The sequence below is a fragment of the Peromyscus maniculatus genome, chromosome 2, assembly GCF_049852395.1.
Source record: "Peromyscus maniculatus bairdii isolate BWxNUB_F1_BW_parent chromosome 2, HU_Pman_BW_mat_3.1, whole genome shotgun sequence".
Lineage (NCBI taxonomy): Eukaryota > Metazoa > Chordata > Mammalia > Rodentia > Cricetidae > Peromyscus > Peromyscus maniculatus.
The window spans coordinates 169,470,779-169,486,794 of record NC_134853.1 but is presented as its reverse complement, the minus strand read 5'-3'; the positions used below and the strand labels follow the sequence as shown (position 1 = coordinate 169,486,794).

General features: G+C 51.1%; 1 protein-coding gene across 5 annotated transcripts in view; it reads right to left on the bottom strand.

Annotated features, from left to right (window-relative positions):
- Window positions 1-16,016, bottom strand: part of Acot7 (acyl-CoA thioesterase 7) — a 96,746-nt gene that overhangs the window by 29,006 nt on the left and 51,724 nt on the right. For all 5 annotated transcript variants that reach the window (XM_076565742.1, XM_006993786.4, XM_076565743.1 and 2 more), the window contains exons 5-6: window positions 14,158-14,272; window positions 5,310-5,396 (exon numbers count right to left, since the gene is read on the bottom strand). In XM_076565742.1, coding sequence (XP_076421857.1) covers window positions 5,310-5,396; window positions 14,158-14,272 — 202 coding nt within the window. The remainder of the gene's footprint in view (window positions 1-5,309; window positions 5,397-14,157; window positions 14,273-16,016) is intronic.

Genomic DNA, 16,016 nt, shown 5'->3' with positions numbered 1-16,016 from the left:
CAGAAAGGGATGGGGTCACTCATTACCCACGGTGACCTGGGGGACACACAGTACAGGACACTGGAGAGTGGGATGAACTTAGGTGTCATGCTTCTATGTGCATGGAATGCGGCTCTAGGGAGCACTGAGACCAGAGGACCAAGACAGCAGTGGGAAGGAGCCTCCCCGTCAGGCCCACCCTCCTCTTTTTCTACGGGCAGACTGTTATTCTCTTCCCAGCACCAACACTTTGGTATTTTTAATTTTTCTTTTTAAATCCCACAGGCTCAACGCCGCCCACTTTTCCTCCAGGAACATCTTTGGCCCTCTCCCTCAACTGGGGGGCAGCGGCTCCTTTCATCACTTTAGGACACGTGCCACCCAGGCCCGGCCCTTCAGGGAGGCAGCTTGGCTTCAGGCAGCAGTGTTCTTGTCAAGGATGCTCAAGCTTCACCAACCTGCGTCGGGGCATCTGTATTTAAAATGCTCTTTACCATCAAAAAGTCAAATGATCACATTGCATAAACGCCCCTCTGAACAGACAAATGCCCTCAACTGTCCAAGGCATCCTCTCCCTCTGCCCATGGCAAAAAAACTAGTAAGTAAACAAGGAAACCTGAAAGTGGGGGTGAACACGGCAGAACACAGCCGGAGCTCCCACAACCTCGGAGGCTCAAGGAGGAGGACCGCTTGAGGCCAGGAGTTCAAGGTCAGCTGAGCACAACAGCAAGACCCATCTCGAAAATAAACAGGGCCAGCGGACTCAGCTGCTATGTACACTTGCCACCAGGACTGAGGCCCTAAGTTTGAGCCTCAGGTCGAACTCACTTCCTAGTCTCTGCAGTGATCAACCCTCTCCCCAGGAAGAGGCCCTGGGTGCATCTCTGAGCAGAACCAGTTTTACCCAGACCTGAATGTAAACAAGAAGATTCCTTTCTCCAACAGAACAGAACACCCACCCCTCCACACCTCTTGTCCTCTAAAGACCGGAACATGAACTGCAGAGGTGTGACCAGATCATTCATTCTACATCAACTATGGCCATGTCTAGGCCGAAATGAAGAGGCATGACTGAAATGTGCCGGGAGCCACTGGACACCTGGAGTGGAGCCGCTGCTGTCCCCAATTCATCCTTGACTATGACTCTCTCCGCTCTCTTGCAGTCCCCTTGGTATCTTCAGAGAGTCGCTGCAAGAATGAGGTTCTCCTCTACCCAGCTTCTCCCGAGAGCAGAGAAATGGGCTCTGGGCAGCTGTGCACTCTCAACTACAGTGTGTGCTGGACTCCAGACGGCTGCCCAGACCACCCAGGCAGCTTCTCCACAGCCGGCCCAAGGACACAGCTGCAGTCCTCAGAAAAAAGCACAATGCCCAGCCTTGAAGATGTAGGCAGAGGAGGAGTGTGGCTTGGCTCTGAAAAGAGGTGCTACCAACACCACAAATGGGCCAAGAGGGCAGAGAGACAGGAAATGGTATTGCCTCCTAGTAAGACAGAGGAGGCCCAGGAAAGGCTCCCAGGCAGAAGAGGGAGGTCACAACAAGCTGACCACGGACAGGATGCACATTTTTCATGAGGATGCTGGGCAGGACAGAGCTGTAGAAATCCTAAGCCCAACAGATGCAACAGGGACTTTCACTGGAGAGGCATTCTCCCAAGAGGAGCTCTCCATGGAGCCTGACAGAAACCTCATTTTCTCGGCCCCTAACCTTGCTGATTACTGGTGAGGCCTCACAGAGCTTTCAATAGCTCTTGTCCAGTGTGACTACATATCAGGTAGAGACGGTGCCTGGGTCAATGGGGAGTCACATGAAGACGCGGGGAGCCAACAGGTCAGAGGTCTGAACAACGTGTGGACACATCAGCAGACAGCAAGAGGTAGGCCACAATGCACGGGGGTAAGGGAACCCAGCCCTTGCATTTGCTGGCTAAAACCATGGGAGCTGAAGATGTAGAACAGAGCCCCATGGGTAGAAGGACTCTCCAAAAAAAGTGCCACACTTAGCCAGTTCATGTTTTCAGGTATGCAAAACCCAGGAAAATATCCTCTGACCCCAACAGAGAATACGTCTGCAAATGAATTTTCCCTTAACAAGGTTGTGACAGGCACCACATACCACCCAGAGGGCCACCACCTTGCAGGACTGACTGCCCCACTAAACCTCTACCAAGTTGCCACTCTAGCCCTGGTCACTCCTGGCCACTGTCCCTTGTGGAAGCTATTGCCATTTAGGGCATTTGCAAAGCACAGATCTTCATCCTAGGGCACCTGCTACCTGCTGTAGGAAGCCATGGAGGATGGAACCCACCAAAACCAGCAGAGAGGACCTTAAGGCCCGGGAGTCACACATCTAACCCAAATGAGAGGTGCCCTGACTGGTGGAGTCTTCAGGGAACACCAGCACAGAGCAACGGTTGGACCAGACTGCCAGGCAATCATGAGTGCTGTGGAAAACCTTACCCAGAAGGCAACTGCAGCCCTGCCGGTACAACTGGATCTTTTCCTCTAGTCACAGCCTGACCTTACACATTAGGACGGAGGACGCCTCTGAGGTTTAGGACAGAAGCAGTATCTAAAGTAGCTACGGGGGAGGGGGGGTAACCAGAGGACAAGAGGGAGTGACACTTTGTCATCCGTCAGGTTCCCAATAATGAACTTCAGGAAATAAAGCATCAATAAAAAGCTAGAGCCTTGGAAGTTGGGAACTGACAATTCCTCGAGGATCCACCCTGATGGCCCTCAGGACCTCCCTCCCTTGTGCTCTGATCCCAATACCTGTCACTCACCCCAGGAAGTATAATGGGGGGAGCAGGAAAGGGACAGAAAGGAAGTGGGTCCTTACAAGCTGACACCTGGCAGGCACTTCCAGGAAGTGAAGGAAGGGGCTGTGAAGTTTCATTTGGGGTTCAGAAGAAGCAGAAGCCAAGGTTAAGTACGTGCTTCCTAGTGTGCCCCAACTCAGGACTTCCTACTGGAGAGGAAAAGGACCTACAAGACAGCCACTCTGATCACACAGGCACAGAGGAGGCTCCGTCCATGTGCTGGTGGGGGTGAGGTGCTGGGGAACCAATACCTGGGTTTCACTGTGGTTCTCAACAGAAAGGTCACCTTTCCAATGTACCTTCCACAGCCCTGTCACATCAGAGCCAAGCCCAGCCAGCAACCAAGTCACTCAGTCAGCATCTTTCCAAAATACCACAGCACAGAACCAGGGACTGTGGCCACATTCACATCCATCCGGGTTCACCGGCGCCTCATGTGACTGCATTATGGCTTGTTAAGACTGATTCAAATGGTTTAGATACCCCTGTTGTGACACTCTACAGGAAACACAATGGGACAGTAGTTGCTGGTACTATTATTCACCTACTTCTGGTGAACTCACAGGCACACAGGAAATGTTGGGGTCTGTAGAAATTAGGAGGCATATTTTATAAATCAGGCACATAGAACTCCTAAGAAAACAGGCATTAAACATCATAAAGCTACTGTAGATGCTTCTACACACAGTAAACAGTGTCTAGACCAGAGACTGCTTGCACTCTGTAAACAAGCATAGCTTCTCAGAGGTGTCCAAGAATTCTTCACTCCTTCACTTCACTTCACTCTTGCTAACAAGTTCTCACAGGCCAAGCCAAGAGGACCCACTTGGCATGTGTACTTTCACCAAGGAGGCAGGGAGATGGAAAACCTCTAACATGCACACCAAATAAGCTAGCTACACTGCAGCATGGAGCTTCCCAGCCTCACAGAGCAGGGCTCTGAGAAGCTGCAGAAGGAGTCTTGGAGAGGCCTGTGCTTACAAGACAGGGAGGGCTGCTGTCTACCTGGAACTTGGGGCCAGTGAGAAGGGATGTGGGGACATCGGCAAGGACACAGCTGCTCTCGAGGCGGAAAGACAGACTGTCATGGGTCTGGAAAGCACCACTTGCTCTAAAGTAGAACTGGCTTCCCCGGGTGGGACCTCTGCTGATCTGAGAGCGGTGCAGACAGCAGCTAGTGAAAAGAGGCAAACAGTCGTGAACTGAAAACAGAACCACAGAGGGATTGCGTTAACATAGGAACAAGGCGTAAAAACCTCTCGCAAATCAGAGGCCACTCTGACTCTGGCAGGTCCAGGGCCCATTATCCTTTGACTCAAAAGTAAGTCATGCCTCTTTGTGTCTGTGTGGGGCACTACTTCCCAGGTAAAGATAGAATCTGGTCCCCATTCTTGAGAATCCGTGGTAGAAACATCAACGTCAACCTACAGTGAAGCCATCCATCTGAGCTGGGGTAAAAATAAAACAAGTGTCTTCTGCCCAGAGAATGAATGGGAATGCAGCGTTCCAGGCACTGAGAAACCAGGGCAGAAGGGACAGGGATGCACAAAAGCACCTCTCATACCCGAGGACTGAGGACCAGACGCGCCCAAACCCTGACACCACATGTCACCTCCCAACGCCTGCTCTCATCTGCACAGCTTCCCTGCTTCTGCCCGGCATGTCTCTTTAAATCAGATCCATTTATGACTGTTTGGGAACCAGGGTCTCGCTGCTGCCCAGGCTGGTCTCCAGTTCCTGGCCTTGAGTAATCGTCCCATTTCAGCCTCTTGCCGCACTGGAAATCCACACTTCTCTGCCTCATGTCTGCAAATAAGTGCTCTCACCTCCTGAGCCATCTCTCCAGCCCTCAACTCATTTTTACACTTTACTTTACTCTCATCCAGAATGATACTATCCATTTGTGCAACTGATGTGTTCCTTATATTTGTCTTATATAACAAAGAAATAATTGTATATTACTAAAGTACAAAGTGTCCTCCTTGAGCCAAGGGCCAAGTCCTCAGTGTCACAGTCAGAGGAGCCCGGCCAGGACCTTTAAGGCCTACGGCGTCAGAAGTAAGATCTCCAATAACTGAAAATAGTAAAGGTAATCATTTGGAAGAACATTTTTAAATAGCAAGTGACAGTGGGTTACAGGGTATTCTCCCAGACTCTGCAAGACCAACCCTTGACACCACATAGCTCTGAGGTCCCTGGATTCCATGTGACCCTCTGCTAGGATGTCCTCATCCATCCAACTTTCATTTCCAGTTTTAAAAACAGACACCAATGGTATTTCAGTAATTTCTTATGCAACCTCTTAAAAGTTTAAATTTATACTTCACCAGACATGAAAGTCTAAACTAGGTCAGTAAGCAGCGCGGCCTCCCGGGGGATGCTCAGGGCAGGCAGGGGAAGTGGACAGGGGAGGGCTTCCCGGGGGATGCTCAGGGCAGGCAGGGAGGGGCCTCCTGGGGATGCTGCCCTGGAAGGGGACGGAACAGTGGCCACAGCAACTTTATCCCTACCTCCGTGCACGAAGCCGTGAAGGGTGCAGTCCGAGGGCCCCACCAGGTGGATCAAGCTGGACTGGCTGTAGCTCACTGTGTTGGGCTCTAGAAAAGAACAGGAGAGAGATCACTTGTTACACGGATGGGTCTCCACTGCCCAACAGTAGCAAGGCCACTACTGTCCAGCATTCTGTCACAGAAGTGTCTGCCTGCAGTCACTTAGGCAGGTTTCTCTGAGATAATGGACGTCTCAGGCAGTACTAAGGAGCCTCTGTCAGTGAGTCACAGTGCACTCTGGGTATGGTGGTGCCCACTAGACCCCGCCCATGGTAGTCATTACATCCCTCAGCTAGACAATTCCAGACTTATCTCTGATCCTCCACAGGATGTCATCATCCAGCTAACTTTCCATTCCAAAAACACAAAAAGCAAGGACAGTGTTTCTATACTTCCCGAATCGGCCCAGGTCTCAGCCTTGACAGGTGTCTGGGCTGGCTTCCCTCTGAGCAGCCCTCCCCATGGACGGCTGTCGGTGTAAACCTTCCAAGAACAGGAAACCGCAGCACAGCTCCAGCCACTCAGCGCTGCTGCCAACCATCTTGGAAGGCTTCACTTAAAACAGGACCCAAATATGGTGGTATTTTATTTGTACTGAAATGTGATTTTCATTGTATATTAATAAATAAAGTTGCCCTGGGGGTCAGAGCTATTAGAGCCATAGCAAGAGTGTGGTGGTTAGAAGAGCTAGGTAGATTTCTGTGTGTTCAGGGATACAGCCAGCATTGGAGACATACGCCTTTAAGACCTGGAGGGCGGTACTTACAGGCAGTGAGTGACAAGGCAGTCACGTGTTTGGGTTTACAACCAATGAGAAGGCAGAACAGAAAGACTATTTAAAGACAGACACACAGGAGGTAGCTCTCTTTCGGGAAGCTGGAGCACTGCAGGAGGTAAGATTTTAGCTCTGAGCTCTGACCTTTTGGCTTTCTCTTTTACATTGGTTCTGTGTTTCTTATTTTAATAAGATGGTTAGTTACATCTACATCAAATCTTGTCCCTGGGGGCAGATGCCATTCCTCCAGCCTCCCTCTCCTCAGCAGGTAGAGTCAGAGCCGCAGGTGTGACCAGCCCAGTCTGCACACCCATCCTGCCAAGAGCCTTGGGTCCTTGGAGAAGCCCTCATTTGGACCATGCTGGGATCAGTGAGAGGCACCCATCCCTGCCCTGGCTGTTGAAGGAACTGCTGGACCAGGTCTAAATAACAGGCACATGTCAGGTCCCAAAGGTATTGTCCTCGTCTGGCCTTAAACAATATTTCTCAGCAGCAAAACAGTTGGTGGCATGAAGGGTGGTCCTAATCCAGAGACCTAGGTCTTCTAAGTGTCAGCTGTCACCTGAGATTTGGATGGCCCTACCTGTTACCAGATGAATGAGTCCATCCACAATTCCTTTGCCCTTCCAACACAACACTATATAGAGTTGGACCGTTAAAGAGGTGATTAAGTTATAGAATAGTTAAGGTGCAACCAACCAAACACCACCAGCATCCGTGGAAGAGAATACAGAGAGGGGAGCTCGGTTGAAGAGACAGGGAGACCAACATCCCCAAGCTAAGACACCACCGCTAACAGTGACTGTGGACGCCAGCCTCCAGAGGACAGACATCAGTCTCTCTGTTTACCCAGTAGGCGGGCCCTGTGTAGCCTGAGCAAGCACAAGCCACCTGGGATTCACAGTAAAGCCAGGTGCCTGAGCTGCCAGTCAGCAAGAGAGCCAGAAAGCTTAGATACTTACTCTAAACTCAAGAGCGTTGGCCTGAGGCAGCTTAGAACGCACGGGCTCTCATTTCAGACTCACACAAGGAGCACAGGTCCTGGGGCCACTGCAGGTGGGGGTCCTAAGACAGCCTCAAGTAAGAGGTCCTTTTGGACACCATATCTGCTCTGGCTCTGCAAGGCAATCTTAGTTTTGTCATGGTGTCTGATCATGTGACTCTCAAGATACCTTCATTACTGGCCACTGTGTGGGGCTGTCAGGTGACAGGTGAGGGCCCCCAATGGCCAGCAGACTGCAGTCAGCTGAGGTGACCTGTGACTCTGAGAGTCTTATTTATCTATCCTATGCCACTTCAATGTCACCTCCCAGGACCTAGGAGTACCCAGATGGCGCTGGGCCTCAGGGCAGCTTCTTTACACCTTGAAAGGCTACATGGGACACTAATCTGAGCTTGGGCGAAGACCAGGCCCCTGACTCTCCAGGGCTCCTCCCACCTCCCCAGCTCTGCTTGGCTCTGCTCTGATTTGGGAGTGGGAAGTGAACAGTGAAGCCCACACCCTGGAAAGCCCTCTGCTGAGAGAGAGGAGTATCACACTGACTACTGCCTAGGGTGCTGGGTGGGAAGCAAGCGCCAGCAACAGTCCTGAATGCCAGCATCTCCTTGGCTGTCTGAGAGGACACTGAGAGGCCAAGGCTGCCAACACTTCACTCTGTCACCTCTGCTTGCTTGGTTCCCTCACAATGACATGAACGGTGTGTTCTGGAGCAGGACTGGACACCCACAACCTCCAATGTGGCCATCTCAGACCTGCTCTACCAGTGAAGAGACCTGCGTGAGGTGAACATCAAAGGGGTATTTTTAAACGTCAAACCTAAAGCTGGGATAGAGCTTGGGGGCAGCATACTTGCTCAGCATGCACAAGGCACAGATTTGATTCCCTAATACACAAAAACAAATTGAAAATTGCATACAAAAACCTTTCTTGGCCAGGCGGTAGTGGCACACACCTTTAATGCCAGCACTTGGGAGGAAGAGGCAGAGGCAGGCAGATCTCTGAGTTCAAGGCCAGCCCATTCTACAAAGCAAGTTCCAGGACAGCCAGGGCTACACAGAGAAATATTGTCTCAAACAACAAAACAAAAAATCTTTCTCACATGACCAACTCAACAGTACGCTCAAGGTAAGGTCCTTGTAGTCAACTTCAGCTACCTGAATTCAATTCCTGGAGCCACATGGTTGAAGGAGAAAAATGACTCCAACAAGTTGTACCCTGACTTTTAAAGGCTCAAGATGACATGTCTGTGCCTTTCCATAGGCACATGAGTATACACATACACACAGACACGCACACACAGTTTTTTACAAAAATCTTTCTCATTGTTTTGTTTTATTTTATGCCTATGTCTCACGGCATACCCTGGCTGGGCTGGAACTCACTATGTGGACCCACCACACCCACCTTGTTTTTATTCCTTTTGATAGCAGGTCTTGTGTGTGTGTGTGTCCCAGGCTGGTCTCCAACTCAGTCTGTATCTGTGATATTGGGCTTCTGCTTGTATAACAGGTGGGAACCACCATGTCCAACCTATGTGGTGCTGGGGATCGAACCTAGAACCTTAACTATGCTAAACAAGCTCTTTACCACCCAAGCCACCACCTGGTTCCCCTCTTTCTCACATTGAAAACTGACTGTTCACACGGCAATGGGAGGCGACTATAGCACCCGGGTCAGGGACCCCACTGTTGTGCTCTCCTGTCTGAGAACACTGGGTAGGCCAGTGTCAGCGCTCTTAGGAGCAGGAGCTTTCAATGGACAGAATCACCAGTGCCTCTTTGGTTTCCTCCCCCATTTGGCCATCAGCTAACCCCCCAGGGCTCCTGGAGTGAGTGCTTCCTTCTCTGGGCAGTGAGTCCAACACAGCCACTCCCGTGTCCCCCCACAGTCTACATTTTAAGTGACACAGGAACATGTGAAAGGAGTCTGCTGTGAGCAAATACATCCACAGAAATGGGAATGCCTTGAATACAGACACTAATGAGGTGCTGCCCAAAGAGCCTTTTTTTTTTTTTCCAGAGTCAATACCATCTTGCCAGCATGAAAGGCAGGGCACACATGTTTAAATTGTATGCCCACTGAGTTAAGGCAGGGCACACATGTCTAAATTGCGTGTCCACCAAGTTAAGGTGAGGCAAACATGTCTAAACTGCATGCCTACTGAGTTAAGGCAGGGTATGTTTAAACTGCATGCCTCCTGAGTTAAGGCAGGGCACACATGTCTAAACTGTATGCCCACTGAGTTAAGGCAGGGCATAAGGCACGTCTAAATTAAATGCCCGCTGAGTTATGGTGCTGAGGTAAATGGCTGAATAGAGCCAGGGTCATGGAGACCTTTGCTTTCATTGCTCTTGGGCAGGCAGACCAGGAAAGACACAAGCTCCAGAAAGAAGCGGCCAGTTTTTAAGCAGCACCCAGAGTGAGCTGAGTTCAGACACTTGGGACATCAAAGACCAGACACACCTTCTGCCTCCAGACCTGGGGCTGAGGGAACTTGAGAGCAAAAGCCTGTCAGGAATCAGCTCTGAATCAGGAACCCTGAGACATCGTGGCTTTCTCATCCACGTCTGTCTGTCCACGGAGGAATAGTGGAGCGGGTGAGGAGGATAAAATGCACAGGCTTGGAAAGTAAGCCTGGGAAGAACTGTGGGTGTGGCCACTGTCCTAGGAACTGGCTAGAAGTGACCAGATCCACAGGGGGACTGAAGATGCTCTGACTGGTCCAGTCTCACAATCACTTCTAAATCTCACATGCAGACAAGCAGGTGGGTGGTGAGCCCCATTTCCCTGCATCCACTGTGAATGGTGCCAGGGTTTATCACTGTGTGGCTCAGTCGGGATCAGGTGCCTGTCATTTTGCTGTTCCCAGGCTTCTGCACCCTCATCAACCATAATCAACCCGTCTTCCCAGTGCATCAGATATAGGACCATGAGGTGTTGCATGCCAACACTGTGGAGAGGACTACACACCACCAAGGCTGGACAGGACCTCATGACTGCCCTTGAGATAAGGTTTCTCCATGTGCAAAGACACCGAGATGGAGATATTGGGAGAAGACAGGGCAAGCAGAGACAACTGACTGTCAGTCCTGTTTTCTCCCTGTCCCACATATATACACATACAGAGGACCACGCCTGCCTAGCTTCATTGTGGGGCTGGGGGATGGCCACACTACTCATGAGTCTCAGAAGAGCTGTGGGCTGCTTCTAGACCTGACCTATGCAACATCTGGAATGTGAGCCCGTGCAATGACCCTTCCAAGAGGAGTAGGCAGAGAGCCTTCTATATCTATGGGGTCAACAACTTCCAACCAAATATACTTGCAACAGCTGGGTGGTGGTGGTGCACACCTGTGATCCCAGCACTCAGGAGACAGAGGCAGGCAGATCTCTGAGTTTGAGGCCAGCCTGGTCTACATAGTGAGTTTCAGGAGGGCCAGGTCTACACAGAGAAACCCTGTCTCAAAAAACCAAAAGAGACTTGCAGCACAAGCAGCCATGCACATCTGTGGTCCCAGCATTCAGGAGGCTGAGGCAGAAGGCTGCTGAGTCCAAGGACTGCCTGAGTTATACAGTGAGACCCTGTCTGAAAAGAATTCGGAGGGGAGTATGTCTGTATGTACATATATAGAGGGGTTTTTTTGGTCATTATTTCTTAAATAATACAGGTTAATTACTATTGTTTAATAGATTTACATTATAAGTAATTCAAAGAATTAACATACACAGGAGGTTGTGTGTACACAGCGTGTGAGGTTATATGCAAGCCCCACTCCATTTTATACATGAGATTTTATGCATCCTCGGATTCTGGAAACCCTCCCCCATGGATGCCAAGGGAAGACATCACACACACACACACACACACACACACACACACACACACACACTCACACAAACACTCACACACACACACAGTATTAAATTGTATGTGATAAATATATTCAATTTTATCAACAGATGACAAAGCAACAGGAACAAAGGGGCCTGAGTCCCCCAGTCTCCACCATTTGGAGGAGAACCACCCTCAGGGGAGCCCAGTTCCAAGTCTGCCTAAGCAAGAACTGCACCTCGATTTATGCACTAACATACTTGGTTTACCTGCTGCAGCAGTTACTATGACTCTAACCTTTAAACCTGAAGTTTCCAAACCATGTGGGGACCCCTAGTGAGGCTCCCAGAGAAGCACCCGGCAAGGCTTCATAGGTTCTAGACCCACTCCCTTCTCAGAGCCCATCCACCTGCCAGGAGTCCTTCCCTGCTCCATGTACATCCAGCGCCCTTTCACCCCACACGCCTGCATCTCGATGGCTGCCTTGTCTGTTTCCACCAAGGAAAGTGAGGATAAGATACCCAGAGAACTGGGATAGAAAGCCAAGCAAACTCCAGAACCTTCCCTCCCTGTCTTCACATACCAAATTCCCCCAAGATTAGAGTTGAAGGAACCAGGATCATGGCCAAGCCGGATGGTCACGGACATCAGAGAGGTACTTCAGATGCAGGACTGGGTCCAAAAGCCAGGCTGGCCTGCCTTTGCTGTCCAGGGGTTCGCTCTAGGCAGACCTGCCTGGGCACTGCTGACCCTGGAAGGCAGATCTCATTCCAGGAGCAGGAGCTTGTTGGCCTGCCAAGGCTCCCCGCTGCTCTGCTGAGGTAGCCTGGATGTGAACACTATTTCAAGCACATGTGAAGACAGCACTTGGTCATGTCTGAGGCAATGCTGATTGCATCATAAACCCAACAGACCTGGAAACAGGGTCTTGTGGTCTGAGTCACCACAGTGTTAAAGCTAGGCAGCTGATGGTCATGAACCTGGCAGCTCAAAAGTAACCTGTCTCTTGTGGGACAGAGAAAACCACACAGAAAGCTGCCTTCTAAAGAAGTACCAGACTCCCTAAGGACACCTATCTAAAGACAGGTGGCTCAGAGGTTGCTAGGCAACACTGTCTGAGCCCAGGTTCTAGCCGCACAAGTGGTTAGGGGTGAGGTGAGTGTAGTGGGGGAAGGGAAACATGAATGCTACACTGTAGAGCTCTGTCCTCCCAGAATGACATGGCCACGGCCATCCTGAAGTAAAAGTAGCTCCAATTACCCACATTAGACCCTTGTCCACAAAGTTCCCTAGTGAAGGGAGAGGGAGTTCACAAGACTGTTCACGAGGTGGTGTGTGGCCCCTGCCTGCCAGGGTAAGGGACAATTGCTGAGAGAGGGGCACAGCTGTTAATACTCCTGAAAACCACCAATCCATCCCCTACATTCCTGGAAGCAACTTCAGTCAAACTAACATGCTCACCAAGCGAGACGGGAGAAATTCTCTCCACTGCTGGTGCTCTATCTGGGGTGAGATGTGTGTTCCTGTCTCCCCAGGAAAGATGACACACAGCTACATTTTGGAAAGACACAAACCTTGTCCACACTGCTCCTTGTGGACACAGCACCCCACCAGCCCACTCACCCAGGAGAGCCCAGCACACAGACAGAAGGACAGGCACAGGGGACCCAAGAGAACAGGGATGGTTCTGCCAGGAAATGAAGTCAGAAACGCAGTTTTCAGAGACTGTGAGGAGGGTCTGATGGCAGAACACCTGCCTAGCTTGTGGGAGGCTCTGGATTCAACCCTCACTACCCAAGGGGAAAAAAGAGTAACGATCGGGCATGTGACTCCTGTTACACACTTTTCAGAGCTGCATCTCAAATCCAATCAGCTGAGGGAGATGTATTTTACAATACACAGAAAAACAGATGGTAAAACTCCACCAGAAAGCCCCGAGTTCACACGTCAACTTCAGTCACTATTGGCCAACAATGACCACCATGCCCAGTTCAGTCGAAATGGCCCAACAAACTAAAGGTTTTGTAGGCTGCATGCCCCACCCGCCTCGACGATGAGTTTCAGTTTGGGTGAGCTGCAGAAGGAGGATGGATGACAGGCAAACCGCTAGACACTCAGGTAGACACTGGCTGAGCCGCCCTGTGCACAGCTGGGCCACTTCACCACAGTGCCAGAGTGTGCTCAGGCTACACAGACTGAGAGAGCCAAGAGACAAACTTCCACACACACCCCCCCCAGGGGCCTGAGGCACTGGAGGTCAGGAAGCCCTCGCTCAGGGACATCATGGAACCCAGCACAGAGTATTACAATGAGTCTAGGCTTGTTTCCAGCCAAGATGGAGAAGCTCCCAGTACATTCTAGAAAGAAAGTATTCTCTGCGTACTATGGCAACTGTATGTGAGGGATGCAAGTAGTCACAAGCATCACCAGGAAAACCTCCCTCTAAAGGTGCCACACAATCCCTCACCAAGCTCCTGAAGGGGCAGACACATGCCCTGCCCTGGCTGTCACTGAGGAACCTGGGGAGGCCCTGTTTAGTTTTTGGACAGACACTGCATGAAAACACACACCAGCCTGGTAGGGGACAGCGGAAGGGAAGGAACAATCCCACAAGGAGAGCTGAAGTTTGTCACTGGCATAGTGGGAATGATAGAGCTACTCAGAGGCAAATGTCTACCTATGGGAGCCTGAGAAGAAATGGCACTTAAATCTGTGATCATCTCCTGACCCTAGACCTGTGTGCTACCGATAGACATTTGCTCAAAAGCAAGCTCCTGAGCAAACTCAGAGTGTCAACAAAACAAATGCTCTACCCAAGCCAGTGACCCTCTGCTGAGACCGGAAGGAGCTAGTATGGCAGGACCCACCCAGACTCTCTCTCAAGAGCTGCTAATGCCACCTCTCCCTGCCAGCTGTGCTCAGGGCAGGACAATGGACAAAGCCTGACTCCAGGAGAGAACTCAACACCCAAGAGCCCAGAGGATAGTGAAGCATACTGGTGAGCGCCCCCGCCCCAATGACATCTACCCAAGTATCAACCTCCCCCTCCCCTTCCCCAGCCTGCTTCCACCTGGGTTCAAGACAGGCTGGACAATGTCCCTGTTCCTCCCCCTCCCTTTCCCCAGCCCACTCTCACCTGGGTTCAGGACAGGCTGGACAATGTCCCTGTTCCTCCCCCTCCCTCTCCCCAGCCCACTCTCACCTGGGTTCAGGACAGGCTGGACAATGTCCCCGTTCCTCCACTTGGTCTCCATGCGCTCCAGCTTCTGGGCTTCATAGCGTTTCCGACCCTCTTCCTCCAGCTCCTGCCGTGAATACTGTAGAAAGGAAGCCAGACAGAGGGTCAGGGAACACAGCCTTCCTCCATACCCTTGGGGCTCCAGGGCTCCCTTCCAGCATTCTGTAACGGGAACTGCCCCCTTTCTTCTGATGACGTGACTGCTACATAATAAGAATACAGGACAGATGAAAGTTTCACAGTGTGCCCTTCACCAGAGACAACCTGGTGGATGTCAAAGCTAGATCTCTGTACATCTGTGGATATATAAAAAGTCCTATCACTGGCCGGGTGGGGGTGGTGCACGCCTTTAATCCCAGCACTCTGGAAATGGAGGCAGGCGAATCTCTGTGAGTTCGAGGCCAGCCTGGTCTACAGAGCGAGATCCAGGACAGGCTCCAAAGCTACGCAGAAAAACCCTGTCTTGAAGAGAAAAAAAAGCACTACCACTGGACATGAGAGCTGGAACAACACTGCTTCATTATTTCACTGCGGCACAGTCCATGTGACTGAGGGTCATTTAGCAATGGCCCTCTCTGCTCTTACAATGACACCATCCTGTCACAAGTGTAACCACCCCTCCTGCCATCTTTGCTAACCGCCAGCCAATCAGCAGGCAGGACCTTTGCACAGCCCGGAAGCCAAGGATGAAACTGCCCACAAGGCACTCCTCATGGATCATAGACATTTTGGTCCAGGAAGTGTGAACATAAAATCTTCTATATTGCATGCCTTTAATCCCAGCAGCATTCAGGAAGCAGAGGCAGGTGAATCTCAGAGACCAGCCTGGTTCTCAGAGTGAGTTTCAGGACAGTCAGGGCTACACAGAGAAACCCTGTCCCAAAATAAACAAACCAACAAATAAATAAAAATAAAATCTATTCCACAAGCCCAGAATGATGGGGATATGGGTTTTTCACTGCAACATCAATGGGTCATTCAACACTTCCTGGCCACAAAGGGGACACAGCACACCGCCTCACTTCCTCCCTGGGATCCTAGCAGTCCTGGGTGCTAGCCTTAGGTGTGTACCGAGTCTATTGTCTCCCTGCCCTCAGAAGCCTCCTGTGCTGAGTCACCAGAGGCAGACCATTCTCCCCTCAACCCAGCCCTCCATGCTGACCCCTGCCTCGCATTCTCCAGAGTCAACCTCACCTCTGCTTCCTCACTCCGCCTGCATTTCTGGCCAAGCCCTCTGGCTCCTCTCTACCTGTCAAAGCCTCTCTGACCATAAATTCACGTCAAAAGGCAGCTTTAGACCTCCTTTCTAAAGACATGCTCTTGCTTCAGGCTTGGCTGAGCAGCGGAGCAGGATTGTGGGGATTAACTACCCGTCCCCTTCAACTGGAGTATGCCTCTTCAAAGGAGGCCAAGGAGGGAGCGGAGAGGTTTGCTCAAAAGAAAAAAGCCAAGCCCCACTGCAAGGAGCATTTGACACTGCAGGAGGCACTCAACCTTCCCTCCACCAGCTGATTAGTTCCTCATGCTCATGCCCAGCATTCGATGGTGAGAGCAGCATCCGCCTGTGTTTGGCCCATTACCCAGAACTAATGGCCAGACTCCCACATCCTCAAAAAAATACCCTCCAGAGACTTTAGAGGGGGCGTGCTGTAGCTCAGTGCAGAAGGTGCTGGGTTCCCTCCGCAACACCACAAAAACAACAACAAAGCCAAGCACTGGCTGGAGAGGTGGCTCAGTGGTTACAGCACTGGCTGCACTTGCCGAGGACCCGTATGCATCTGTAACTCCAGTCCCAGGGGATCCCACACCCTCTTCTGGCCTGC